This window comes from Takifugu rubripes, chromosome 1 (assembly GCF_901000725.2).
Source record: "Takifugu rubripes chromosome 1, fTakRub1.2, whole genome shotgun sequence".
Classification (NCBI taxonomy): domain Eukaryota; kingdom Metazoa; phylum Chordata; class Actinopteri; order Tetraodontiformes; family Tetraodontidae; genus Takifugu; species Takifugu rubripes.
The window spans coordinates 14,753,086-14,780,906 of NC_042285.1; the positions used below are offsets into that span (position 1 = coordinate 14,753,086).

The following is a 27,821-nucleotide window of genomic DNA, read 5'->3' on the forward strand; positions in this document are numbered from 1 at the left end:
CACAGTAAATATTGTACAAATTGGCTCATATTTTTAATTCTACAATGTATATATACACACATAACGTCATCATTTGCAATAGCTCACCCGATGAGCTCATAAACTAGAAATTTAAGCACTCTTACAGCTCAACCCTCAGCCAAGCCAAAACGAAAGAATCCTTCAAAGAAATTCCGTGATCGAGATGATACAGTTACATAGCACTGGTTGCTTTATGATCAATGCCCCATTGGCATTTAAGGCTTAAAGTCCCTCCCACACGTCACCAAAATTCAATCTGTTCCTTGTCCTATAATTTCCAGAAAATCCGTTCACACCTTTTCGTTCAGAACGACGCAGAACTGCAATCGTGTTGTGTTTCCTGTACTTAGTACGGCTGTCTGACGAGCTTTATCCGCTTTATTTTCGATGAAACAATCATGCTGACATTTTGTTTTGCAACAGCGCCCCCTAACGGACGCCTCATGAGTCTCGGTGTGAGACCGGAAACGCGCAAGATCAAGTTAGCGGTGTTATTTTGAGGACTATACTAACTTCTAGTATGTAAAACCGTGCAGGTGAAGGAACGCCGTTTGCAGCGTTGATCGCAACGACAGGGAGAAGCATTTTAAATAGGCCCAGTCCCTTTGAAAAAGACGCTCACAGTCGCTCTGGGGGCGGAGTTGTCTTCAACTGAGTTCAGCCGGTGGAAGAGAGATGGCGTGCTTGTTGGAGGCCCCTCTCCGCATGAGTGTGCTGTCTGTGAGTCTCGTATTTCAAGTACACTTGTCAAAATTACAATCTGTAAACTCCAAAAACAAGTGTTTATATATTACTTGGTTTGTCATGCGGCGCTCAGACGAGTGTAACTTCATCAGGGTTGTATTTTCTGCTAGCTTGCAAGCTAACTTGAAAGCTATGCAATATGTTGTGCTGCGCCTATGTATTCGATGGTGCAGCTGTTTTCAATTCTTGTTTCGGCCGCAGGGGCGGGAAGGTGCTCTTGGTGTGAAGGGTTCGCACGATTGAATCGCTTCACCCCACTCGTCGGTGTTGTAACGTGAATGTAACCAAACGTGAATGCAACTGTCACTGTCAGTGGGTAGAAGCTAACCGCTAACCTGCAAAAATTAAAAGCTGCGGAATGGGTCCATAATGCACAGAGAAAAAATAAGTTGTTGGGTTTTTTTCCCCCAAAAACGTACTATTTGATGTTACTACCCCAAAAGGATATTAAATCCACAACAATCTAAAAACGTTGTTAAATTAGCAATGCGGTTACCATTAGCCATCATCTTAGCATATGGTAACTTGTAAACTGCAAACCCAATCATGAGTGCCAAACTAAACCTTATTCTAGTAATAATGAAAAAGAATATCAAGACGTTACTGTATGAGCTTCTAGAGGTCAACTGTGTTGTAGTGACAGATAAAGCAACAGGCTAGCAATATTGAAACCTACCAGGAAAGGAAACTTCAGCGAGTTTGGCTAGATGTTTAGGTGTAACCAGAGCTACTTTGAATTATTTAATGAAAACTACATATCCTTATATTACAGCTATAAAATGACCCAATGGTCTGAGGAAAGCAGTCAAGTCAGAGATGGCTGCGTGCGAAGCGATCCCAAAAGTCAAATCTTTCTAAAAATAAAATCAGAGGCTTATCCAGTTTGCATGTATTGTAACTACACCCACATCTGTCACTCGGTAATGTTTGTCTGTCCCCAAATGCACCTATAAAGTCAGCGTTGGTGATTCCTGTTCTCTCTTTAAAAAAAACAACAAAAAAGCCAGTTTAGTTGTGCAATGTTTGTCTTTAAACACAGGTTCTCTGACTTGCATCCCATCTGTGTCCCAGATGGCGGGCGGGGGGGGGGGGGGGGGGGGGGGGGGGGGCTCTAGTAGGTTGTTGGTTTGATTACAGAACCCTGCCCTATCTTTGAGCAAGATATTAAATTCCAAATTGCTGATTGGTATCCCATGGTTTTAATTGGCATTTCATTAATGCACAAAGACACAATTGATTTGATGTTATAATTTCTTTTCTTCATATTTAGGAAGTAACTGCCACTAGTCGCCATTATGTTGACAGACTGTTTGACCCTGACCCACAGAAAGTACTGCAGGGAGTCATGTAAGTTTACCAACTCTCATTATGTAAAATAACACTGCTAAATGTGCTGTAAGGTAAACAATCTTATAACAGATGTAGGTATAAATACTATACATTTTGCAGCTATACAGTCTGCCGAATTCTGTTGGAACCATTGAAGATTTGCGATTTTTGAAAATGATTTTGGATTCGACCTTATATGTGTACCTGCAGTGACATGAAGAATGCTGTCATTGGAAACAACAAACAAAAGGCCAATTTGATTGTCCTTGGAGCAGTGCCAAGGTCTGTTTCTCGTGTTTGCTCACAGCCACATGGTCTCTGCTCACCATGTACGGTGATTTGTAAAGAGCTGTACTTGTGCTCATGTTCACAGGTTGCTCTACCTATTGCAGCAGAGCTCGTCCAGTGTGGAACTGCGGATTGAGTGCTCTGTGGTGCTAGGCAGCCTTGCAATGGGCACAGAAAACAACATCAAGTCCTTGGTGGACTGTCAGATCATCCCTGCCCTGCTGCAAGGTTTTACTCTCATACACGTGCCCACACACGCACACGCACACACACACGTATAACTTGGCATGTTTCTGTGCTCACAGGTCTCCTGTGCTCAGACCTGGTGTTCATCGAAGCTTGCCTCCGATGTCTGAGAACAGTTTTCATCAGTCCAGTCACACCCGTGCAGCTGCTATATACTGTAGGTGTTTCACTCACAATGTGTGATCAAACTGATCAATTCTCCACATAACCTGTCTGATTAGGAAGTAAAGCAACTCCCCCCATATGGTAGATTATATTAGTCATTCATATATTTATGATGAGCCGATTGCCAGACATGTAGAGCTTGTTATTGTAGTCGTAGTTCAGCAGCCGGTAAGATGCATTGTTTTTTATATGCAACAGTTGTATCATTAGTTCCAATATCAGTTTCCAATACCAACATACTTTTGTTGATACAGTCTGATAATTTACCACGGAATAATTAAAATTACCGCAGTTTGCCGCGTGTAAGGTGCACCCAAATATAAGCCGCAGTGGTAATTAAGGTAGTTATTAATTAACTTTTTACATATATAAGCTGCATTGGACTGTAAGCTGCAGGTGCCTACGCCAGTGCCACAGACAACACTGACACAGAGATGAAGGGGAACCCCTTTTTCACACATATCACATAATATTAACTGGCCTGTAAAGCCCACCCACCATAAAAATTTTGATGCAGCTACTGATTCACACGGAAAGATGTTACACAGATTTTATAAAAAAAACTTTAATTAAATACACACCAGTAAAATTCCGCAATTGGGCTGATGGCAACGATTAACAAATAAAGCCAAGAAAGCTTTAAAGAAATTCCATTCGTGCAGCGTTGCGGGGCCCTTGATCCTACTCCAGCTCGCTGTCTTCGTTCCAGTCTTCAAGAACGTTTACAAGTTCAGGCCACCAGCCTTTTTTTCCTCAAAGCTTTAGTCATTCTTTTGCAATGAGACAGTTCTTTGCACTGCCGTCTCACCATGGATTCATTGATGCCAAATTAACGTGCAGCAGCTCTTTTTTCTTCACTTCCAGACAGATTTAACTTAAAAAGCTGCATCATGAATTTCTTTCTTTATCTTCCATGATGAGGGTGTGTGTTATGCGTGTGAAGCGCCAAATTAAGGATCTAGTTTATCGCAACTTTGTTTGTGTGTGTTTGGCCCACTGTGTTCTGTCATTTAATTGGTCCGGCGTGTTTGGGCTTGCGAGTGGAAAAAAGAGATGTAAGCCGCAGGGTTGGATACCTGCGAAATAAAGTGTTTGAGGATGGTCAGCCAAATGGGGTTGTGATCTGTGCAGAAAAGAAAAAGCCAATTTTCCGGGGGTTGCAGAATTTCTGTCCTTGCATTTCAGGATGAGGCATGTTCTACTAATTCCGTATGACAGAAACTTGATTTTTGAAATGACTTTGTTGTTTTTAGGACGTCACTGTGATTCCTCATCTGATGTCTCTGCTAAGCCACTCTCAGAGAACACAGGAGTACATCACACAGATTTTCTCCCACTGTTGTAAGGTATTTGTTAATGATGATATTCACTTTCAAAATTTACCTTGGTTATTTTTTCCTTAACATGTTTTTTGAGCCTGCCAGTGGTTGGTACTGAGGCCGAGTAAAAAAACAATCAGTTAAATGTATAAAGCCTCCTACATCAATTTAACTTATTTTGCAGATGCCCCTTAAAAACAAACTACAATTCATCTTGATTTGTTGTTTGCAGACTCCAGAACACCAAACAATTCTTTTCAACCATGGTGCCATTCAGAACATTGCTCCTCTACTTATCTCCCCCTCCTATAAGGTATCGGACTCATTTGAGCATTTCGATTTTTAGCTTCAGTCCCCAGTCGTCTGTCCTTCACGCTCTCTGTCTCCTCAGGTCCAGATGCAGGCGTTAAAGTGTTGTTCAGTCCTGGCCTATGAGAACACTCAGGTTTCCACGACACTGGTGAATGGTAAATAAACTTGTTTCTACTTGTGAAAATCCTAAAATGGCATCGTCCGAAGATCGAGTTTTCTTTGCTGGCAGTGCTGGTGGATGGGGAGCTGCTTTCTCAGGTACTGGTCAGAATGATGCAAAGGGATAAACCTGTTGAAATGCAGCTAACATCAGCCAAATGGTAAGCAAATCAGATCCGGATAGCCGAGTATTTGTTATTGTTTACTGTGTTGTTAACTGTGATCTCTCTCTTTTTGTTCCAGTCTAACGTACATGTGTCACGCAGGCGCCATCAAAACAGATGACTGCTGCATAGTTCTAAAGGTCAGTCTCCAGAAAACTCTGGTCATCAACATAAGACGTTTGTTTTTAACGGAAATATTTCGCAACAGACCTTGCCGTGCCTTGTGCGGATGTGCAGTAAAGAGCATTTGTTGGAGGTGCGGGTGGAGGGTGCAGAGACACTGGCCTACTTGATAGAGCCTGACGTGGAGCTGCAGAGGATTGCGAGCACCACTGACCATTTGGTGGCCATGCTGGCAGACTACTTTAAATATCCCAGCTCTGTGTCAGCCATCACTGACATCAAGAGGGTGAGTCACTTGCCCAAGTGTTGTTTTACAGAGGTGATGAGTGTATTATCAACCTGAGAGAAGTCTTGGGTGCAGGATCTTTTGAATGGTTGTCTACAGTTATTGGGCTTGACCTGTGTATTTATACCTGTTCATTATAGAAACAGGCCACCACATGATCAGGAACAAATCAATATGTTCTTTAGATGTTGGCAGTTTTAGATGTGTGGGAAAGAGATTAACTTGTGAAGTATGGAAACAGTATGTAGAAGCATGTTGATATGAGTAATGGAGCACAGAAATGGATCAATGTACTGGAAACTAATAATTAACTCGCTGGAGAGTTGCCTTGAGTAGAAGGTACACATACGGTAATTAGGAACACTGCTGATTCAAATAAATAATTCTGGAAACTTCAGCTTAGGTTCCCAAGTAAATGAGCAGTCTGACACCAACTCATTAGTCACAGAAGCTGAGCAGACACTTGCTTTACCCTGCAGACTATTTTAATATGGACATGAGATAAAGCTAAATTGGCATGCTGGCTCAAAATATATACTTAGAAAAACCTAAAAAATTGTAATGATTTTTCTAGCGCAGCCTGGTGTCATCCCACTAAATTACGCAATGACGTTCCTGCCGGTCACCTGATTTAGTCACTGGACATCCTGTTAGCAGAGACTGATCCCCGGAGAGAGTTTTGTCCAAATCAATTGTGTAGCTACGATCTTTATTGGAATCACGTGCGTGAAGTAGCTCATCAGGATCAGGAAATCCCATGAATTGGGGATTGTTTTTCTCCATCTTGTTTAACGATATGATGCAGCGTTTCATCGATCGTGGCAGTGCACGGATTAGATTACGAGATCTGCGAGCTGCTCAGCTACTGCAGAGAAGAGTGTTGGGTGCAGATTTTGGCCTCTCGTATTTATGGCAATATTACCAGCCTGCACTGCACTGAGTGGACTTATTATGAACTCTACAAATTAATAAAAGGCCACTGGCCAAACCTCCTGTCTCCAGCTCTCTAGCTAGCTGCACCACTAGTGTCCTCCATGTCCTCCACTGTTGTCAGGAATTTAAGATTTTCACAGACACATTATTCACTTACATTAATTTATTAAAAAAAAAAAAAAACATTAAAGATATTCTTGGAAAATTACTCCTGTGCTAAGTAGCCTATTCACTGGAGCAATACATTTGTCAAATGTCATCTGTTACAATCTTTTCAGATTAGCCACAAATGACATCTTCCTTCGCTAAATTATTGTTCAATCTGAGCAAAAGGGGCAAAATTGCAAAGTGCCAAACATCAACACAGAGCATCGTCTCGCCGAGGTCCATACTGTCCATTGGTAACCTGACAGTGTTCCCACACAAATAAAGGTGTAATGGTGATGATGTTGTGCTGTGGTGAGCTGTTATTCAGGTAATATGATTTGGTGTTGGTGACTTGTAGTTGGACCATGATCTGAAACATGCACATGAGCTGAGACAAGCTGCTTTCAAACTTTATGCATCACTGGGCTCCAATGATGAGGACATTCGCAAGAAGGTAAAATCTCCTGTCTGTTGTTTGCTTTTCATATGGAATTTGACCTTTTATGTGTATTTACTGTATGTGTGTATCCTCTCCTTGCTTGCCTTTCCTTAGATTACAGAGACGGAGAACATGATGGACAGGATAGTCAGCGGCCTGTCAGAATCCAGCATCAAAGTTCGTTTGGCAGCTGTCAGGTACAATAGCTCGCACTCTTGTCACTGGGCTCCAGTTTACATCTGCAATGAAACGTGTTCCATTGCAAGTGTGTGACGAGTCCATGTACTTTTTTATTGTTCTTCCTGTTCCGTTGGGTCATCAGTCAGCGGGTTAGAAATTTCCACTGAATAAAGATGGGAAAATAAAGTAAGTGTGGCTCATGAAAGCTACTCATGGAACTAAGTGCTGCCTTTGCCTGTGTCTGCTCAGGTGTCTTCACAGTCTGTCGCGCTCGGTGCAGCAGTTGAGGACCAGCTTTCATGACCATGCTGTGTGGAAGCCTCTCATGAAGGTCGGCTCCTAAACACACACATCCTTTTAACATAAATGAAAAATCATTTAACAGTGCTGATGGGATGGAAGACTTTCACATTTCACATTTAAATCTGGACCTTTCACCAAATAAAACCAAAACGCAGGATTTTTCATTCATGTAATTTATTATTTGATAGTCAGATATGTTTTCTGATTCCTATATTTTCCCCTTAAAACAAATGTGAAACTCTGGGCTTTAGTCACATTTGCCTTTTATCTAAACACTTTTGGCACCTACAGTAGTTGTGTAGCTCTCTGGTTGACGGTGTCACATTGTTGGTGTTTGTAGCTGCTGCAGAACGCTCCTGATGAAGTTCTGGTTATGGCTTCTTCTACACTATGCAACTTGCTGTTGGAGTTCTCTCCCAGTAAAGAGGTACACCTTCATCCACACTTCCCGTTCTTACACACTCGGCTGGTTTTCTAACCTTAAGCATGTGTGTGTGTGTGTGTGTGTGCGCAGCCCATCCTGGAGTCAGGAGTGATTGAGTTACTATGCAGTCTGACCCAAAGTGATAGTCCTGCCTTGAGGGTCAACGGAACCTGGGCTCTCATGGTAAGAAAGCTTTCTCCATTTACCACTTGCGCCTATTGGAAAGCTGAAATTCCTTTTGATTGTCCAGCTCTGTAACTTTTAAAATGTTTGTGTTCAGAATTTAGCATTTCAGGCTGATCAGAAGGTGAAGGGGGAGATTGTTCAATGTTTGGGTACAGAACAGCTATTCCGCCTCCTGTCAGACCCTGATACAAATGTGTTGATGAAGACTCTTGGATTTCTGCGAAATCTGCTGTCGACAAGACCAGTGAGACACACACACGCACACACACGCACACACACACACACACACACACGCACACACTTATAAAGGCATTGTATGAAATATCTCGAAACCATCAACGTCCTTTTTGTAGGCCCAATATCTTGTATGTTCTTTATTCTGTGTAAGCTTTAAAAATGTCCGCACATGATGTGATGTGATGTCTGCAGCATATCGACCAGATCATGAGTTCTCATGGGAAGCAGATCATGCAGGCGGTGACCCTGATTCTGGAGGCCGATCATAGCGTCGAGGTCAAAGAACAGGTGAATACAAACAAATGTCCATCAACACTTTGTTGCTGAATGTTTGCTTCATTCAGTCTTTTTTTGCTCGTAAATATTAACGTAAGAAATGAATCTTCTGCTTTTTTTGGCCAGACGCTGTGTATCCTGGCCAACATTGCTGATGGGAACACAGCAAAGGACCTCATCGTGTCCAATGACGACATGCTTCAGAAAGTCAAATATTACATGGTGAGCAATAAAACATGTTGCAGCAATGTTTTCAGAGGATGTTGCTTGAGGTTAACGGACTTGTTGCATCTCTGCAGGGACATTCTAATGTGAAACTGCAGCTCGCTGCCACCTTCTGCATCTCAAACCTCATCTGGAACGAAGAGGACGGTAAGGGACTGGCCTTACAACGAGTGGGTAAATATATACAGTAGATGTCCAGATTTTTCTCTAAATCAGGATTTTAAAAAACTTGACTCAGAATACTGGTTTGTTTATAGATATTTTCAACACACAGTGACATTTTGACACTATTCTCCGTAAATATGACTTTAAAAAACCCGGTTTAAGAGGCGTACCATTTCCTTTATTTTAAATTTATAAGACATTTAGCAATTCTGTTCTGAAATCAGAATGCTAAGTGAGTCCAAATAAGTTCTATATTTGATGTATTGGATGCCTGAGTTTTCTTAAAGCCCCAGAAATATAGAATGTGTGTAATATATATGCACATGTACTATGTTTGCGTGTGAAATAGGTGAAACATAAAGATGGACATTTGTGCATTCTACATCCATAAAGTCGGGTCCAAAAGTATTGGCATATCAATAGTTGCAAATTTACTTAAATCCCACAGCAGAAAAAGAGGAAAACAGAGGAAAAAAGGAGGAAAACATGCTTGGGTTCTTTCACACAAACAGGGAAGCGTCACCTGCCTGATGTGTTCACTAGCGCCCCCTGGAGTCGTTTGGTGATTGTTGCAACAATCCTTCACTTTGCGGCAGGTTTCCCTAAAAGATGGGATGTAATATGCGGGGTTTTGCAATGAAATTACAGGAATTTGCAGAATCTGTGAGGTCTGGGGAAGATTTTGATATGATTTTATAATAATGGAACTTGCTGCGAATATTCTTGCTTGGGCATCAAGGCGCTCTTGTTTACTGTCCTCCTCATTGGGAGATTAGCAGTGTGTGCTCCGAGGGCCTTTTCCATTGATCAGGAACAAGAACCTGAAATTTTCTTTTCCTGAGGGATGGAATTCCCTCGGTCCCCTAGCAATCGATGTTGTCATCTCACATCGATACCTTGGGAATGGGGTGGGAGATATGGAAATGGTGAATATGTGGAGTACAAATTACTGTATATACAGTAGGAAAGTTGGGCAGATGGAGTTGTCCATGTAGACTGATAGGCTAGTCGGCTCTTTAACAAGTGATTTAAATGCTTCTGAAAACACTTCCAGCGGAGAAGTGATTATTCTGCGCAGAAAAGAAGGTCAATCCTTGTTCTTAAAGATTTATCTAAGGACTAGAAATACTCTCCAATACTGATTTTCCAATATGGAAGGTGGATGTGCTCTGGATGTGGTAAACTGAGTGAATGTCTCCTTTGCTGTCAGGTTCTCAGGAGCGTCAGGACAAGCTAAGGGAGATGGGCTTTGTGGACATCTTGCACAAACTTAGCCAGGCATCTGACACCAACCTCAGTGACAGGTGAGCCACAGCAGCCCATAATAAAGGCAGAAGACTGGTGAAACAGGATACACTCAGAGTGCATGTGTGTATGTGCTTGGCTGGCAGGGCAAAGACAGCAATGCAGCAGTACCTGGCGTGACCCCGGTGGAGGAGAAAGGTCATCAGAAAGACTTGACTTGTACTTCCTTTGTTGAGCTTGGTTCTGTTGTGTAGAGGCACAATTTGTGGACCTGTGGTGGGTCGCCCTTCACCTCTCCCACTTCCAACTTAGACAAGCGTCCGTAGCTTGGCTCTTTCTACTGGATGCCATCGTTTTGGGTGATATTGTTTTCATCTTTTTTTCCCTTTTTCTTCCTCCAAGTGAGCAGCTGGGTCTCGTCTGTGCTCTTGGACTTGACAGCAAACTTTGGACTAAAACGAGATCCTAACTGACGGACATTTATGCTTGAGCAGTTCAAATTTTTAAGTAATATTTTGTTCACAAGCACGGACATGTTTATAAAAAAGACTATTTTTAAAAACAAAAACAAAAAAAGTTTGTTTTTATTTTGTGGATACATACCTCATAAATATAAACATAAAACTCTATTTTTGGATTTTTATTTTCCCGTTTTGTTTTGATCTTGTGAAGTTTTTCCGTGTGACCTTGAGCAGTGATGTACTGCAGAGGATAGTAAGACTTTTTCTCCGTCGGTCTGAGTTCACAGGAAGCCTCAGACTTGCCTCCAGTGGGAGTTTTCACCTGCAGCCACTCACAGACGGGTGTTGAGAGGGTGCTGATCAGAGGCGCTAAAGGGAAGCTCTGCGCTTTCACTCTGCATCTTTCAAAACCAACATGGACAGATGAAATGAGTTAGAGAGGATTATTTATTTTTCCTGCTCTCTTTAGGATATTTACTGGATTTTCACCAACATTTTGAAGTTGTCCCTGAAGTAGCTCTTGTCAAAAGAATCGGGACAAGTGCTGTCCCACATGCACATGATTTGACTCATCTCATGTGCAGGGTGACATTGGCAAAGTGTCACATTTATCGTCTGGTAGCTATAGATGTTTTATTCAGAGTAACTCAATTTGTTGGAGCCGAACAAAAAAATAATAAAGGTCTGGAGGTGATTGGAGACAAGAAAAAGATCCATTTGAATAGAGAAAGAACATCAGCAATTCCCAAATCAATAGTTTGGTTGTAAATTTTGACAATTGCACTGCGGCGCCTTTTCAAGAGGGAGACAATTGGCGAAGACTCTAGAGGACGAAGAGTATTCTTGTCGATCTCCAATCAAGAGACGCCTTCATGAATTAAAATGTTTCCAATTTACTAACGGCCTGGTCCACGAGTGCCGGCAGATCTGAGGTCCTGAATATAGAGGCCCTCCGTGTGAATTGGCTGAAATTTCTATAGATTTCTGTGAAACATTTGAAATACTTTTATTTATTCCGTTTTGGTTTTTTTTCTCGGGGTTTATAGCGGCAGAAAGATCAAAGCTGTGTCAGATTCTTATCCGAGTTGTTCTGGATGCAGCTGTATGCACACCTGAAGAATAATTTGTTGCTCCTTTGTTGGGATTATAGTTTGGATGATATGTACCTATTAATTATTAAATTAATCACTTGATAAAGAAATATGCATTTGAGTTTTTTATCAAAGGGTGTAAAACCTTTTAAAGCGTCTCAAAAAGAAATATTTCATATATTCCATTTTTTGTCGATCTTTTTTTTTTTTAATAAATGGCTTTTATTAGCACGTTTGCCAAAAAGAAATGGTTAAATTCTGAGTTATTACAGAAAATACTTCCTTAAACTTGCACATTTAGGTCCATGTGCTGTTTGTTCAAGACAAAATAATTGATCATTTGAAAACAATAAGAATTATTTTTTTTTCCATACATCTCATCGGTTTATTGAGACGGTTCCCTGTTGGGAAAGCTGACGGATGACTGCTGTTATAAACATTTCGACATTTTGACAGTCTTCCTTGTCATAATTAGTAAACTTATTCTTAGTTAAACAGATACACTTTGAGTACAGTTGAAATAATGACATTACAGTTTATGGCACTGCACTTGAATGTTCCTCATGTGTTGCACTATTTACCCTTCATTGTTTGAAAAAGTGCAATAAACATTGTATTTTACAAGAGCTGACCTCATTATTGCATGTATTACACAAGTGTAAATGTATGATGCTGGAGCACACGTTATCTTTGTGTCATTGGGTGGGATGACCAACGTGTAAATGCCCCCTCACCCTCCTCGGATGATGTCCTGCTCTTTGTTCTCTCAGGCGTCCAGTCTGGCTGGTTTGAAGCCTTTTATCCCGCTCCGGCTCACACATTTCTTCATCACTTTATGTGGATGGAGATTTTCAAGCTTCCATTCTGGATCCATCTGTCCATTTTAGCCCTCATGGAGTCACGGTGCCTGCTAGGGTTAGAGTTAAGAACATGCAAACCCGGCACTTGTTTCAACAATGAGGCCCTTGTTGGTATTATCAAATCTTGAATGCGGACATTTTAAATACTTGTATTACACCTTATTGCGCAACATACCTTCATAGCACAGTTTAAAACACTTTATATGCAGAAAAAAGTTTAAAAATATTTTTTTTTTTATATTTTCTCAAAATATAGAGTAGCATCTCAACCATTTCTGAGTTCTGACCTTACTATGGAATAACAGGTTACTAAGGGAGTCCATACAAAAACAACAGTGACTGGTTACATGTCATTATTTGCAAACAAAAAAACCACAGTAACACAGAGGCATCCGTGAGGGACGGCTCAGTTTTCAAAGTAAACACCTCTCGTGAGTTTAAGCTGCGCTCAACGATCCGTTTCTGCTCAGCAGTCCAGCAAGTTTGGGAAAGGGGCCATTGTAGGCCCAAAAAAAAGCCATTTTCTGAAATATGCAAACAAAATAAAAGCATCTGTTTTGACAAGAGTCCAACATTAATGTTGAAATCACCATGATAATGTTATTCTCCTGTGAAGATTGGGTTGGTGGTAGTGGTGGTTGCATTTTTGAACAGGGGGTTAGCGCCCTGGCAACAGAGGAAATCAGAGGGTTAGTTGGTTACCTTGTGTCAAGTCTTTGGTATAATCAAGGAGCCCTAAAATTACATATCCTGATTTCAAAATCTTGGCATGACAAACTCACATCTGTCCACTTGGATTTCTTCTTTTCTTTCTCAAACTTCCTGAACTCCTTCACGTCCTTCATGTAGATGAAAAACTTGATGAGCATCAGCAACAGAATGCCTATTAAAGCCACTGACCCGATGGCGGCCCCGATGATGGCTGTGACGCTCGGTGGTTCAGGGCACACTGGGGCACAAAGTACAGAGTTACACACAAAACCAGGAGGCTGAATGATAAAGACACAGTAAATGAAGGACAGTTTTGGTGGCCTCATCTGTCCTCTCTGTGCGTTAGCATCTGAGCTGTTCGACACTGACTCCCACTTAATTTCCTCATAATCCCGAGTTAGCGAGCCCGGCCCAGTCAGGGAGCGTGTACGTCCCCCACGTTCAGTCCAGTAACCGCGAGTGGTACCCTTGACCCGCAGCCTCTGGAGAATACTATAGAAAACGTAACTAGTTGTTCCATATTACCTCTCTCGCTCTGGATTTCAGCCTTGTAGGTATCCACGCCGTCCAGCTGCTCCAGGCTGAATTTGATCCAACAGCTCTCACTGTCCTTCAGCTCGCACTGCTTGCCTTTTTTGTTTAACTGGCTGACCGTATCAGGGACAACAGTGCTGCAAGCCTTGCTGCAGTTGCCCTTAAAGGGGCCTATGTTAAAGCCCAGGCATTCAATGCAATTCCTTAAAAAGATCAGAAGAACAGAACAAATCAATCTCCACATCATCTTGGCTTTACTTCATTTATAGAGGAATTTGCCAAGTCGATAGAGTAGTTGTGGCAGAAGGATCCTCACAGTTTAGTCTGGCAAGGATCGGGACATCCGAGACACGTCTTGCAGTGTGGACGCTGGTATCCGGCATCGCACTCACAGCGGCTGCACCTGCACACGCCTCTGCCGTGGCACACGGTGCCGTTGGGGGGTTTACATTCCGTCTGAGACACCTTGCACTGGCAGGCTGAGCCCTCGTAGCCCTCGTTGCATGAACAAACGCCACACTTGCATTTGCCATTTCCTGCAGAGGCGTGTAAGGTTGTGTTTAACGACACACAGCCTTCGTGTGTGTTGAGTGTGACTAGGTGTGTCATCAGCAATGTGTGTGTGAAAAGTGCAGCCATCAACCAAACTGCACTTCTGTAAAAAAAAATAGGAAGCTATGCCAATTTTGTATGATTATTTACATATAATAATTACTATTTATAAAACAAAAGCTTCTCAATTCATATTTAAACACTACCTCTGCCTCCACATCCTAAAGGGTTTCACTACTTGATGTCACACTGTGATACGTTATTTGCCTTTTGATTTTTTCTTTATAACCTGTTTTTAATACCTCAAAAGTTAAACTATCGTTCTAAAGTGAGAGTTACGATACCTCCACACAGTTGATTCTGAAACTTCTCACAGTGCTCGTCGTCACATTCACAGTGGTCGCCATGGTAATTGCCGTGACATTGACACCTGCCGCACACACATTCCCCTCGCCCTCCACACTCTACACCGTCGGCGTTCAGGCAGGCCTTTCGTAGGGTGTCCTTGTCCTCCTTGCCGATGGCGCACTCACAGATCCGGCCGATGAAACCTTCTTGGCAGCTAAATTGGATTAAAGACGGATTTCATAAACTTTTGAAATGAAACAAAGTTGAAATCTACTTGTTCTGAGTTATGCAAAGATGATGTTTGCAGCTAGCATTAACAGAGACTGCAGGCCTGTTTTGGAGCCCAGCCTTTAGCCTGCTGCCAGCTCCACATGTGCTTGAGCTCTTACCTGCAGACCCCACAGGTGAGGCTTCCCTTGCCGCCGCAGGATTGATGTTGGCTGTCTTGGGGGTCATTGCAGTCACACTCACAGTTGGTCGATAGGTTCACAGTCAAAGTATCCTTAATTCCAAGAATTCTGATCGTGAAAGACGTGTCCTTTATGCACGAGTCTACTACCACAGTGACATTAAAGGAAACCTGGAGAGGGAAAAAAAATAATTCCATGGAGCTGGTGTCCAAAATTAGCATTGCTGTATGTCTGCAGCTTCTGAAGAACAACATTTAAGCATTTAAACTGAATAATAAGCTAACTGTACCAAAAAATAAATAAATAAATCACGACATGCATAGAAATAAATACTGAATATGAGGCCCCCAGGTTTATACAAAATAAATAGTACAGATAAATAGTTTTTTCTTCAGAATTCCAGAACTCCTGAACTTGGCTCGATAATATTGTTGTATGGTTGTGCACTTTGGATGTTCAGTGTCATAAGACGTGAGAAGAAAAACTGACCTCCTGTTTTTCTTTAACGTTGTCACACACTCCTTCGTCGGGTCCCGGTGGTCCGGCGCTCTGACACTCAGGGGTGTATGTGATTTGAACGTTGTCGGGGAGACGGTCGTGGGTCAGCGTTATTTTGGAAGATAATTTCTGTCAAGGAATGCGCATCATCAGTGTGGTGAAGGGAAGGAAGGAAGGAAGGAAGGAAGGAAGGAAGGAAGGAAGGAAGGAAGGAAGGAAGGAAGGAAGGAAGGAAGGAAGGAAGGAAGGAAGGAAGGAAGGAAGGAAGGATCCCGAATCGTGTCAGTTGTGAACTTACTCTGTAGGCAGTTTTGATTAACTCAACCACATTGTTAGAATCGTTTGACAGAACTCCAACCTCAGATTTAGGAACTATGGCAGACAGTTGCTAGGGAAGGGAATGGAAACAAAACCCTCATATAAATAGAATTTGAACTTTGGAAACAAAAACAGAAACTGGAAATAAAAATGTTTACCTTGTATATGGCCTGTACATTTTCCGTTACTGCAAAAATGGTCTGGATGTTGTTTTTCTCCAGCTGGAAAGCCAGCTGCCCCACAGAGGGGTAATCCTAAAACAGCCAGGGAGGTTACTGTAAACATGACGGGCCTGTCTGCAGCAGAGCTCTCTTGGAGCTAAAATGTGGCCCTTTTTACGCACCATCTCGTTGCTTTTATAATAAAGGTTGTCTTTCATGTGGCATTGCTGATCATTCGGTTCCAGAATCCCAGCCAGTTTTCCATCACCGGCCATGTGGAAGCCAGCGTCAGTGGTCAGCACGATCAGCCTGGTGCTGCTGTTCCTCCAGCCAATGGCTCCCTAAATAACAGTATGTGTTAGAGAACAAGTGTTTGTGTTGTTAAATCACAGTTTAGATACTAAGGATTACACAGCGTGCTGCAAAGTACATTTTGGGCAGATTTATTAATATGGAAACAAAGAAAAAATTTAAAAGGTTTGGAGACGATCAACAGTTTAAACATAAGAGACTGAGGACTTAATATCAGCGTGAAAGTAATTCCAAAGACCACTCAAACATCCCAGTGATGCTCCAGGTTTGCAAAAAAAAAAGCATTATGGTCGAGGCAGGGCTGTAGAAACATTACATAAATCAGAATAATGCTATGAAAGGTCTCTTCAAATTCATTAAAGTTTAAAAAAATAGTTTCTATTAAAATGCTTTTTTAAAAGTACACAACAAACCTGTTTTGATACTAAATGAAGTGATGTATATGTTTACCAGAGGTGGTATTTAATATGATTCTGACAGGTTTCAGACGGTTGAACGGCCCCCACTGCTGGAACAGTCCTTACCCCACAGACTGCAGCCTGCATCATGGCGTCCAGGCCTCCTTCGGGGGAGTCCAGGTTCCCAGAGATGAACTGATTTGTCACGCTTTGCTTGAATTCCTGTTCCCTCGGTGTCAGATTGAGCACATGTCTGTAGCCAAAGGCAGCCTGACACTTCTCTGAGTCGTCATCACACGGCCGCAGCAGCTTCTTCTTATTGGTGTTGGTGTATGGGAGCACCGTCTTATCCACAAACGCACCAAAGCCTACAGTCAAAAGACACATTTGATTCTGAGGAAACTTTCTGAATTCTGAAGATTTTATATACATATAAATATTAGCTACCTACACATTCATATAACTGTCTTGAATTAGTTGTGAATTGTTGCAGGTTATTAATAATAACTCCTCCTTGTTATCTGCATTTTGCATGGGGAAGGTGCAGCAATATTCAGGTTGTTGCATTTATTTTGATATGTACAATCAGCATCTATAACATAATCAGTTTTCTGATGATGATGATGGGGCGGCGCTGGTGGGGGGAGGGGTTGGGGTGTTTATGTTTTAATGTGACCATAAACATGAATCTGTAACGAGTAGCAGGTCAAAAACCGTGTAAGAATCTCCTTCTGAATCAGAATCTGATGCAGCTGTTGAATGAATTATGAATTAAGCAGTTGTGAATTAAAGCAAATGCTGCACTTTTACCTATCTGAGCATGTGCAGTGATGGTTTTCAGAGCTGAAAGCAGATCATTTCCAAGATCTTTGACATTATCCAAGTCATCTTTCATGGAATTGGACAGGTCCATGAGATAATAGAGATCCACTGGATAGCCCTGAACCCTCTTAAAAGAAACTCTGAATGTGGCTGGACTTCCTGTAAACAGAGGAGAAACCTTAAAAAAACAGGTCGATTGATAACAACAAGCAATACTTAATCACTTATCACAGTGAGTTGAACAAAAAAGGCTGTAATGTAGAGATCGAGCAGTTCCACATACCTGGTCGCACTTTCAGACGGATCACCTGCGGACTCAGCTGGATGGGCTCCTGCTTCTCGAAGGACTCAGATAAAGGAAGCTTCTTCACAACCCTGACTTTGTTGCGAGGGGCGATGATTTTTTGGGGCTCACAGCCTCTCTCTGTTAACAGAGCTCTGGTGTTACAGCGGACTGTTTCCTGCTCACCTGGTTGGGTAAAATTCTGTTCAAAACAGAAATGAAACACTTTGAGACGTCATAAGAATGGATCCTTACAGTAACCAGATCTGAAATGACTCAATGTGTTTAAAAACATGCAGCTTTTGTCTTTTGGATGGATGGATGGATGGATGGATGGATGGATGGATGGATGGATGGAAGGGCTGACAGACAGGCCAGAAGATAGATAGATAGATAGATAGATAGATAGATAGATAGATAGATAGATAGATAGATAGATAGATAGATAGATAGATAGATAGATAGATAGATAGATAGATAGATAGATAGATAGATAGATAGATAGATAGATAGATAGATAGATAGATAGATGGAGGGATGGATGGAGGGATGGATGGAAGGGCTGACAGACAGGCCAGAGGATGGATGGATAGATAGATAGATAGATAGATAGATAGATAGATAGATAGATAGATAGATAGATAGATAGATAGATAGATAGATAGATAGATAGATAGATAGATAGATAGATAGATAGATAGATAGATAGATAGATAGATAGATAGATAGATAGATGGAGGGATGGATGGATGGATGGAGGGATGTGTAAACATTCACCTCCTGCATACACCAGGCACAGTCAGGTCCAGATCTGATACAGTCACTGCAGGAGTTGACAACAGTTTTGGAGCAGCTTCCTCCTACTTGACACAGCCCTGGACAGAGAAACACAATGTATTAATAAAGTTGATAATCTGTAAACACGGTGGGATTCCAGAGCATAAGGTTGTGTTGATTATCACAACATTTTGGTCCTGCCATAACAGCATTTATTAATACTGGGTGTCTCATCTGTCCAGCCCTCCTCCGCACTTCCTCTGCACCCCGCCATATGCAGTACTTTCTATAGCTCCTAAAAACCCACAACCTCGCCCCTTTCTGAACTCCTATGCTTCTCTAACAGCCTCCACAAAGCACATATCACACCACTTGTTGAAACTTTATCCAGTAATATTTTAGATTTTGCATCATTTGAAGGCATAATGGTGATTAGCTTACTTTAATAGTTTGCTAAGTGTATTTGTGGAATTAATGTTTACAACTAATTAGAACATTATTGACCATTGGTCACATGTCACTGGTCAAACCATTCATGTACTGTATTTAAATAAGAATAAAGAGGGAACTGTGTCTTTAAAAAAGAAATCATAATTCCTACTTTACTGGCAATGGTGTATTTGACATTTGTATCAAGAGACAAAAGCAACCCCTTCTAAATGTGACTCATCAAAGCACATTATTGGATTATTGTCTGTAAAAACTCACCATTTTTTCCCATCAGCAGGAAGAGAAAGAAGACCTGGTACAGACCCATGACCTGAGGATGAAAACAAGTTCAGCTTCAGCTTAACTAAATATTATTACAGCAAAAGAAAAACTATTCAAAATACGTGGAAAAACATGCTGCTGTGGTACATTTTAGGGGACTAAAGTCTAGGAAGTCTGGAGTGATGAGAAGTACAGTGAAGTCAAAGACTCATATACCTCGAGTTAGATTCTGTTCTGTTCTACAAAAACAGGAATCAGATAATCAGCTAATGTATTAAACAGATTCAAAAGGACCATTGCTCTCCATCTCCTTCACCATCCTTCCATGGATTGGTAAGTTAATAGAGATAGCAGAGGTCAAAGCAGCCATATGATGTCTCCACTGTGGATCTGGAAAATAAAATGCTGCCAAAAGAAGCTGGTTTCTGCTCTTGTAAAAAAAATAAAAATGAAAAGACATAGACATACAAATATATTGGTCGGAAAAAAACAGAAATGGAAAGAGGATTAGGGAGTGTTTTCAAAAGACCATTTCCACTTTTAAGTTCTCATAAATAAAGCAGAACACCTCCTTTATTTCTCTTTTTCCAAAGTTGCAACACTCATGACATAAATCAGACCAAAAAGTCTGGTTTATTTTGGCCTCAGTCACCGATGTCTCATTTCATCGCTACTGTTCTTTTTGTGTCAGAGCTGCTTGGCTTTTCCACATTGAGGAATATAATATTCTAAAATAATAAAATATGACAGTGACAAAAAGACTGGGCTGTGGCATTAAAAAATATGAATTTAAAGGGCAAAGAAAATCACATTTTTTGTTTTACTACATTAGGAAACAACCCGGCTTCCTCCCACAGTCCAAAGACATGCATGATTGGGGATTAGGCTACTTGGAAACTCTAAATTGCCCGTAGGTGAGAGTGTGAGAGAGAATGGTTGTGTGTCTATATGTGTTAGCCCTGCGATTGACTGGCGTCCAGTCCAGGGTGTACCCTGCCTCCGCCCATTGTGCTGGGATAGGCTCCAGTCCCCCCGCGACCCTCAGTGGAGGAACAAGCGGTAGAAAATGAGTGAGTGAGTGAGGAAACAACCCACTTTGGACACAGACCAGCTATAAATAAAACAAGAACTATTTTATTATTTACTTAAATGCGACAAATTGACTTCATAGCTCCTCTCTTGACTCACTCAACCTTTTTAATGTGTGTGTGCGTGTGTGCGTGCGTGGAGTTAAAACCTCAGTCACACGTGAACAAACACAAAGATCAGAACATGTTCAAGATGTTATTTATGGTCTACATCACTCCCAAAAACAAGTCCCAGCAGCCAAATCCAAAGCACAGTCTGAGAGGAGGGGCAGAGTAAAGATGTTGTACATACAATTATGTTAAATTTAAATGAACTTTATTTATAAAGTAACTGTTAAAATCAAAATTGTCTGTGCTTTACAGAAACCCGGAGCCGGACCCCCAAACAAGAGGATGACAGGAAATGCGGGGGGGCTGTTAAAATAAAGGCGTACCTGTAGATGATGTCACTTCTTTCCACCCTGCTGGCCTACATTCAGGTCTTGGAAATGACAAAGAATTACTTAAAGTTGAATTTAACCATTGAATTACAGACAAAAGACTAATTATTCTACTGGTGCACTAATGCTCATCAGATTCAGAGTGTCTATAAAAGACTTTAAAAAGAAGACTTTTCTAGCTACGTAGGGACTTTACTGTTTTTACCATCCCAGCAGTATATTTCCCTCCCTAATTGCAGGGCGATCTGGCAGTGATCTGAAAAAAAGCTCATCCTGAGAGGGTCTCTGTGATAGCCCGGAGCTTAAATCAGGCCAATATGAACTAATGTCTCCCCCAGCCCCACCAGGATGTCTTTTCTGTGAACAGGCCCCCACTCTGCCCTCGCCTTGTATCTCAGAATACTGCTCTGCTTTACAGAAGTCATTTCTTCCGTGATCTGCCGATTCTGATGCGTTCGGAGCAGAGGAACACAAATGTCTGTTTGCTTTTTACAGATTTTGCTTCTGAATTTTCTTCCATCATCCTACAGTCTGTTACAGAAACTGGGCTCTCAAGGTTTTGTAGAATGTCAGACAATACAATAACACAACCGTAATCTGGTTTCATCACACAGCTTTGCTCTTGCAGCACAGCTGTACCGTGTGCCAGGTGGAGAAAGCAGAACTTCACCACAGCATCATCCTCTACAGAGGCACTACAGGACAAAAGATCCCACTCACTTCCATAAAGGACTTTACACAGAACTGTGGCTTGAGCAGAACACTTAACATTTTAAAAGACCCCCGTCCCCCTGCTGCTCCAGGAAAAACGTTGGATGGCATCCGAAGGAGAACATCCAGGCTGACCATTCAGGCTGACCTCTGAAGAGTCCACTAATGGCACTATGCACACAGGCACACGTACACACGTGCACAATTTCAGTTTACTGGGACAAGAATAAGACCAAAACAAACGCTATCTGTGTTGTTGATGTTGAAATAAGAGTACATGTACACCAAATTTCAACATTCAACTTTCTCAATAAGAGTCAGGAAATTACATTTACCTGACCCAAGACGCCCAGACTACACATTTCCCTATATAAAAAGCTATTTTGATATAGCTTTTTTCAGTTGTGAGAGCGTTTGACTTCCATTAATGCTAAAACAAATCATAATATTTCATACAGGTGAGTCAGTTAAAAACATTTTCTTGTTTGCATTGACGATCTGTGAGTTGAATATGCTCTCAACACCCTGAGAGAACACACACAGACACAGAGACGGCGTACTAACCCAACACCTGGGGAACGAACCCACAACCTTCTAGCTGCAAGCAGTAGTGCTACACATTATGACACTATATTAAAACTATTAACAAGTCACTCACAAAATCAATGTTTAAAAGAGGTTAACTCTTCGAAGCCTAATAAGAAATAAAAGTTCACGAACTCACCAGAAACAGGAAGATATGGTGCTGGCTGTGGGTGGCAGTTTACAAAAAAAACCCACCTCCACATGACAGGAAGTGTGCAGCTTGAAAAAGCCTGCCCTGTTTCTCACATTGCATTAGAGATGATGTCAGAAATGAGTCAAGCTGCGTAGAAGCGATGGAAGAAGGTTTAAGGGTGTCAAAGTGCAGTGAGCATGATAAGAGCCAAAAAGAGGGTGGTGAGGAAAATTGTCACAAAGAAGAGTATGTGAAAGGACACGATGCTTATGATTACAGCATTTATTCTACACGTTCCCTGCAGTGTGTTGCATCTATAACCGAACAGATGATCCAATTTCACTAGAATTTCTGATAAGAGTGACTTATTTTGAATTAAAATTTAAACAAATTGGCTCCAGGTTCAGGCCGATTGTGTGATTGATGTATATCGGTGTATATAGAAATCAAGTAATGACGACTCCTCTGTCTGGTCAAATCTAATTTTGGATAACGAGTAAGTCACCCTGTAGATGGGAGTCAGGATATTTCCACAGAATGTAGTTAAAACCTGGGCAAGGCCTGAGTGACATCACTGACATTTGTCATGAAATCAAGTCAAATCTTTGTCAACTGAGTTGTAAATAATACGATGTGGAAAAAAGACAAAGACAACAAAACCATTAGAACATTTCTGTAAAATCTGTATGACAGTGAATGAAGAATTCTGCTACATTGTAACAAATCTCTCACTGCTCACTGCTCAGTCCCTGAGCGAACCTAAACAGATTATTTTAATTAGTCTTTTATGGTGACAGAAAATGATTATAAAAGAAAGGGTTTTGGTAAAAGATTTAGTCTTCAGCCCAGTATTGTACAATTAAGCTATTATTCCAATCTCCAATAAATAAAGCAGTAGCTTCCTGTAGCTTTGGAGTTCATTGTAGATAAAATGCAGGAGGCTATTGTAAACATAGAGGAGTGGGAAAAGAAATGGGGGTTCAGGTTTTCAGTTATTAAGACATAAAGAAAGTGAGGAGGGAGGTTAAACTAAAAATAGATAATCAGGAACTAGAAAGAGTCAAGAATTTGTTAGGGAAGTGGTTTGATGAAAAGCTTAATTGGGCAGTTCATATTAAGGAAATTGCTAAAGTTGTTGAAGTGTAAAAAGTTATTTAATATAATGAGGTGTTTAATGGGAGGAGACTGGGAAGCAGACAGGAGAGCCCTAAAATCATTACACAGGAGTTATTTGAGCCCCACTGGATTATGTGGCCATCCTATATTGTTCGGCAGCAGAAATCTTTCTTAAAAAGCTCGATAAAATACAATATCAGTGTCTTGGACTGTGTACAGGGGCCTTTCAATCTACTCCGACAGCAACACTAAAAGTAGCGATGGGAGAGCACACGTATACTGTGGGTCAGTCCACAGTAGTGACCCAGCAGTGTAACAGTAGTTGTTCCTTCCTTTTCCCAACTACTGTTACACTGCTGGGTCACTACCGTGGACTGACCCACAGTATATGTGTGATACAGATACAGATACACATGCATACACACACACATTCATACACACACACAAACACACACATATATATATGAGAAATGGTAGCACTGTTGTTGCCTATACAATGGGTGTAAGATCTTAGACCGATGAGGGTAGTTATATGTAAACATTCAGATAGTACAGATAGTAGACCAGATATTCTATTAGAGATACAGCAGACACTTTACGGAATTCAAGGGTCCGAAGATTTGTATGGGTTCCAGCGCAAATTGGGGTGGCATGAAATGAAATGGAAGACAAACTTGCAAAAAGAGCTACAAAAAATGATAATATAGTTTTAAAAGTTGGTATTAGTAGGAAGGAAGTGCACAAATTAATGAAGTGGGAGGAAGAAGGAAAAGGAAGGTGGTATTATGGAATCCAGAGGAAGGTTGGCGGAATGAGTTGTGCAGGGAGAGCAGGAGGGAGGAGGTGGTGTTCACACGAAGATTTGGGCACACAGGATTAAATAACACATTGTATAAAATAGGGAAGCACAGCACGGGTGGGTGTGACTACTGTAGTAAGGAGCATGTCTAAGTACACTGTAGAAAATACTAATTATTAAGACGACGAATGATCCAGGACCTTATAAAAACAAAGAGCACAGCTGGATGTGAGAGATGTTCTGCGGAGCAGGTCAGAGAGTGAGGGCGTTGGAATTTGTGCTTAAGTTTAAGAAAGGGACTAAGTTGATCGAGAGAATACAAGGTTTGTGTTCTTTTATTTGTTTTTGTTTTTTTTTATCTTGCTGGAAGATTTATTCATCTGGGTGGCCATCCTAACCAGAGGGTGGCGCTAATGAGCTCGAACATTGTTAACCGCCAATACACAGGAAGAAAGAAGAAGTTTCAAGGTGAGCATTAGCATGGGTGAGTTTGTTATTTTCGAAGCTGGTAATTACTGTAAATTGTTAAACGTAAGTCCAATAACTTCAGGCCAAGGAACAACAGTCACAAGTTTTACTACAAGTTCGATCGCGATCTCCGATCGTATTTATAATAAGTTTGTAACGAAGGAGGGGTAAACTAAGCTTAACCTGTGCAAATAGGACAAATAGTACTGACTAAGGTTGTCTAACTATACAAATCTGTGATAGATAATTAATGGATGATTTGAAATATATTTTTAATAAATTTTACAAATCTGTAAATTATTCGTTTAATTATTTGCTTACTTTTTGCCTCAGCAGCTTCACTGTAAACACTGAGAACACAAAGACAGAGCAGGATGGCAGCAGTAAGTTTCCACACTGGTGTCATGTGGCCAGGGTCTATACTTGACCAACACTCATGTCTGTGATATTCAGGTGCTTTGCAGCAGATCCAGGCTCGTCTCTTATCTCCCAGGCCTCCATGTGTTAGTGCGTAATATGTCTTCAGCCAGAAGTTTCTGTTTTGCTGGAGATTCTACCCAGCCTCCTGAACCCATATCTCCTCTTAATACAGGTTGGTATTGGATAACATTACCATGTTTGACACAGTAAAACGCATCCTTGTAAAACCTGCATATTTACATGGTGGTTTTGTTGTGGTTTAGGACTGTGGGCTGGGTGGCCCGATGAAAGGAAAGGGCCACCACATGACCAGGATCTGCCTGGAAGTGCAACTTTTGTCAGTGATCTGAACTTAGCATCTGAGCAGCAAAAATGTCTGGATTCAAAGATTCTGCCCGTCCAGTCAAGCACCAAGAGACACAATCTCAATATGACGGAGGCCATAGAGGAACTTTTGGTAGGCGTAAAGCTTTAGCTTGTACTTATTGGTTTGTAGCTGTGAAGTAGGCCTATGCCACATCACTTTTGATCGCCAGTACCTGTTGAAAAGTACTGAAGCTGTGTCCTGTCTCTTCTTGTACAAGGCTGCAGCCAGTAGTTATCATTGGAGAAATTCTCTCAGGTGACCTTCCAAACTCCTGACCTTAGATTTCAGTTGGCTGGTGATTTATTTAGTGAATAGCACTATTCACTACACCTGTAGAGTCACCTGAATAGTTGTGAGCTGAGGCAGTACTTGAACTTCTTCAGTAGAAGGATGATCACCTTCTTCCTCTACAGTTGAGTCAGTAGCATTAGTCTGAACCTCCTCACATACTCCAAGGTGTGAATCGACCTAAGTGAAAAGAAGAAAAGGAATACAAGCAGAAAACATGAGCATTATGAACTACAGAATACAATAACAGATGTGCCAGGGGTGATTTACATTAAACAGAAAGGTTGTAAATGCTACAAGTCCTCAGCTTCTAATTTGTGGACCTGACATTGTTCTGGACCTGCAGCATGTAGCACCAGGGTTTCTGCTCGTTGGAATATTATTGTATTATATAGGAATATTTCAAATGTTGAGTATAATTTGTGTGTGCCAGGTGAAAGGCGAGCACCCAGCAGGTGACGGTGTCAGGACAACTGAACCCTACTTTGACAGCGCCACCGTAGAATGTGCCATCCAGTTATGTCCAGAACAGCTGAAGAATGGTGAGATGTTGCTGGCTATGATGTGTTGGTTTTGAGAGGTTGTGTCCCTGTCACACTTTTGTCTCCGGATCATGTGCTGAACAGATTTGCAGTGCATTTTTCCTGAGGCTCCATCCCCTGGAATGACCGTAGTCACGGTGACCCAGAAGACCCAGAATGACATGACGTCATGGTGTTTTGCTGTGGAGCAGGAGAGAGAACAGATGCTGATTAAGGTTACCACTTGATGCAAATGCTTAATTTTAATCTGTTCTTGCTACTTTACCAACTGCAACTTGTTTGTCTGGTTTTAGTTCAACAAGTTGATTTTATAACACATTATACATGCAAGTTATACAGCAGTTTCGTGACATTTCTTGAACATTAGGATCATGTTAACTCTGTATACCTTGGTGTTCTAGTAGTTTCCCTCTCGCCCCTTCCTAATTTCATCATTAAGAATATTTTGGATTTTTGTTGCACAGAAAGGTTTTGGATCATCACAGAATTCCCTATGAGTTAAATATACAGTGCAGCTTTGAATTGATGGTTTCATTTAAGGCAAAAGACTTAAATGACTTTAAGCTGATTTAGATGTTGTTGTGTAACCTTACACTGGCCTTTATTATTGCTCTCAACTGATATTAACTTATGCTGTTAATCAGAGAATGTCTTATAAGATGTATAACAGAAAAAAGTTATTGATAATATTCAGAATTAAATAGGAAATGTATCCAATATTTATCCTTTTGTTGAGGCAGTTCCAAAACCGGGCTCGTGTCCTCACAAAGGCTGCAGGTCCTGGTTTCTGAGTTCCCATCTCTTGTCCAGTTTATAGATGGAGCGAAGGAGATCTGCTCTGTCTTGCAGAGAGACGGTTTCTGGGCCGACTTCATTGATCCCTCCTCTGGCCTGGCAGTAAGACCCGACACACTCAGCCGGCACATACATTCAGTCCTTCTCTGAATCTTTAGGAAGACTTTGTCCTACTTTTCTGTTCTCTGGTCAAGCCCAGAGGCTGTCAGACTGTTGATACGAGTGTGCCGAAAAGTTGTGGAATGGGATTAATGATGACTCTAATGGTTCCTCCTCAGTTCTTTGGGCCGTACACCAACAACACTCTGTTTGAGACGGACGACCGGTACCGTCACCTGGGCTTTCACATCGAGGACCTGGGCTGCTGCAGAGTGATCCAGCATTCTTTGTGGGACACGCACGTCTTTGTAGGAACAATATTCACCAACGCGCCACCTGACAGCCACATCATGGAGAAACTGCTGGGCAGGTAGATGAGGGGACAAACACGGCTGGACCATTGAAGCCGAGCCAGGAAGGTCCTCGGCAAAAGCAGTCTGACTCCTGCCAGATGGGCCAGTAAGTGCAGGGAAATCTTTTGCGGGCTGCATCAGATCGTTTCACTAAGAACCAGAACACTCATCAGAACTGTGCCTCACGGCCTTGATGTCTGTTTTTATTCTGTCACCGTTCAGCTGGTGTTTCTGCTTTTCTGGATACAGTCACTTGATATTCACACTAGTTTCATCTTTAGTTTGTCTGATCCTCCTCTTACAAACTGAATATTTAACAGAAAATCACAGACTATCTTTGTATTTCAATGTGCGTTGATCATCATCACCATCACCATCATCATCATCATAACAATAAAGTGTCGTCGGTTACTTGAATAAATTGTGGTTTTTCCTGTGTAAGTTCTTATTTTTC

At 41.5% G+C, this 27,821-nt stretch overlaps 3 protein-coding genes across 10 annotated transcripts; 2 read left to right on the forward strand and 1 right to left on the reverse strand.

The window, feature by feature from the left end:
- Nucleotides 1-408: 408 nt before the first annotated feature.
- On the forward strand, nt 409-11,574 carry armc8 (armadillo repeat containing 8). Of its 3 annotated transcripts, none has more exons than XR_964801.2 (22): nt 409-741; nt 2,036-2,112; nt 2,305-2,376; nt 2,468-2,610; nt 2,688-2,785; nt 4,047-4,139; nt 4,345-4,425; nt 4,504-4,579; nt 4,654-4,744; nt 4,827-4,887; nt 4,956-5,156; nt 6,595-6,690; nt 6,790-6,872; nt 7,105-7,186; nt 7,499-7,585; nt 7,673-7,765; nt 7,863-8,012; nt 8,198-8,293; nt 8,408-8,503; nt 8,581-8,676; nt 9,882-9,975; nt 10,063-10,200. XR_964801.2 is itself a non-coding variant. In XM_003961626.3 (22 exons), the coding sequence occupies exons 1-22, from the start codon at nt 697-699 to the stop codon at nt 10,094-10,096; spliced, it is 2,022 nt and encodes a 673-aa protein (XP_003961675.1). In that variant the 5' UTR covers nt 409-696; the 3' UTR covers nt 10,097-11,574. The 3 variants fall into 3 exon arrangements, 2 of the variants coding, with proteins under 2 accessions (XP_003961675.1, XP_011605626.1); XM_003961626.3 differs by having other exon boundaries at nt 8,581-8,653; nt 10,063-11,574; XM_011607324.2 differs by having other exon boundaries at nt 410-741; nt 8,581-8,680; nt 10,063-11,574.
- Nucleotides 11,575-11,666: 92 nt separating this feature from the next.
- On the reverse strand, nt 11,667-22,210 carry itgb2 (integrin, beta 2). 3 transcript variants are annotated; one of them, XM_011607336.2, is made up of 17 exons: nt 22,127-22,175; nt 20,686-20,732; nt 19,161-19,212; nt 18,453-18,550; nt 17,676-17,877; nt 17,381-17,551; nt 16,697-16,938; nt 16,043-16,201; nt 15,858-15,953; nt 15,680-15,769; nt 15,373-15,510; nt 14,863-15,053; nt 14,470-14,687; nt 13,890-14,109; nt 13,565-13,776; nt 13,111-13,277; nt 11,667-12,994 (listed from the first exon to the last, which is right to left on the reverse strand). In XM_011607336.2, the coding sequence occupies exons 3-17, from the start codon at nt 19,207-19,209 to the stop codon at nt 12,929-12,931; spliced, it is 2,319 nt and encodes a 772-aa protein (XP_011605638.2). In that variant the 5' UTR covers nt 19,210-19,212; nt 20,686-20,732; nt 22,127-22,175; the 3' UTR covers nt 11,667-12,928. The 3 variants fall into 3 exon arrangements, with proteins under 3 accessions (XP_011605638.2, XP_003961738.2, XP_011605643.2); XM_003961689.3 differs by lacking the exon at nt 20,686-20,732 and having other exon boundaries at nt 22,127-22,210; XM_011607341.2 differs by lacking the exons at nt 20,686-20,732; nt 22,127-22,175 and adding an exon at nt 19,380-20,059.
- Nucleotides 22,211-24,409: 2,199 nt separating this feature from the next.
- mmadhcb (metabolism of cobalamin associated Db) lies at nt 24,410-27,805 on the forward strand. Of its 4 annotated transcripts, none has more exons than XM_029849937.1 (8): nt 24,410-24,503; nt 24,837-24,886; nt 24,957-25,095; nt 25,187-25,380; nt 26,012-26,120; nt 26,205-26,335; nt 26,931-27,017; nt 27,194-27,805. In XM_029849937.1, the coding sequence occupies exons 2-8, from the start codon at nt 24,878-24,880 to the stop codon at nt 27,386-27,388; spliced, it is 864 nt and encodes a 287-aa protein (XP_029705797.1). In that variant the 5' UTR covers nt 24,410-24,503; nt 24,837-24,877; the 3' UTR covers nt 27,389-27,805. The 4 variants fall into 4 exon arrangements, with proteins under 4 accessions (XP_029705797.1, XP_029705801.1, XP_003961737.1 ...); XM_029849941.1 differs by having other exon boundaries at nt 24,415-24,503; nt 24,840-24,886; XM_003961688.3 differs by having other exon boundaries at nt 24,432-24,519; nt 24,840-24,886.
- Nucleotides 27,806-27,821: the final 16 nt, after the last annotated feature.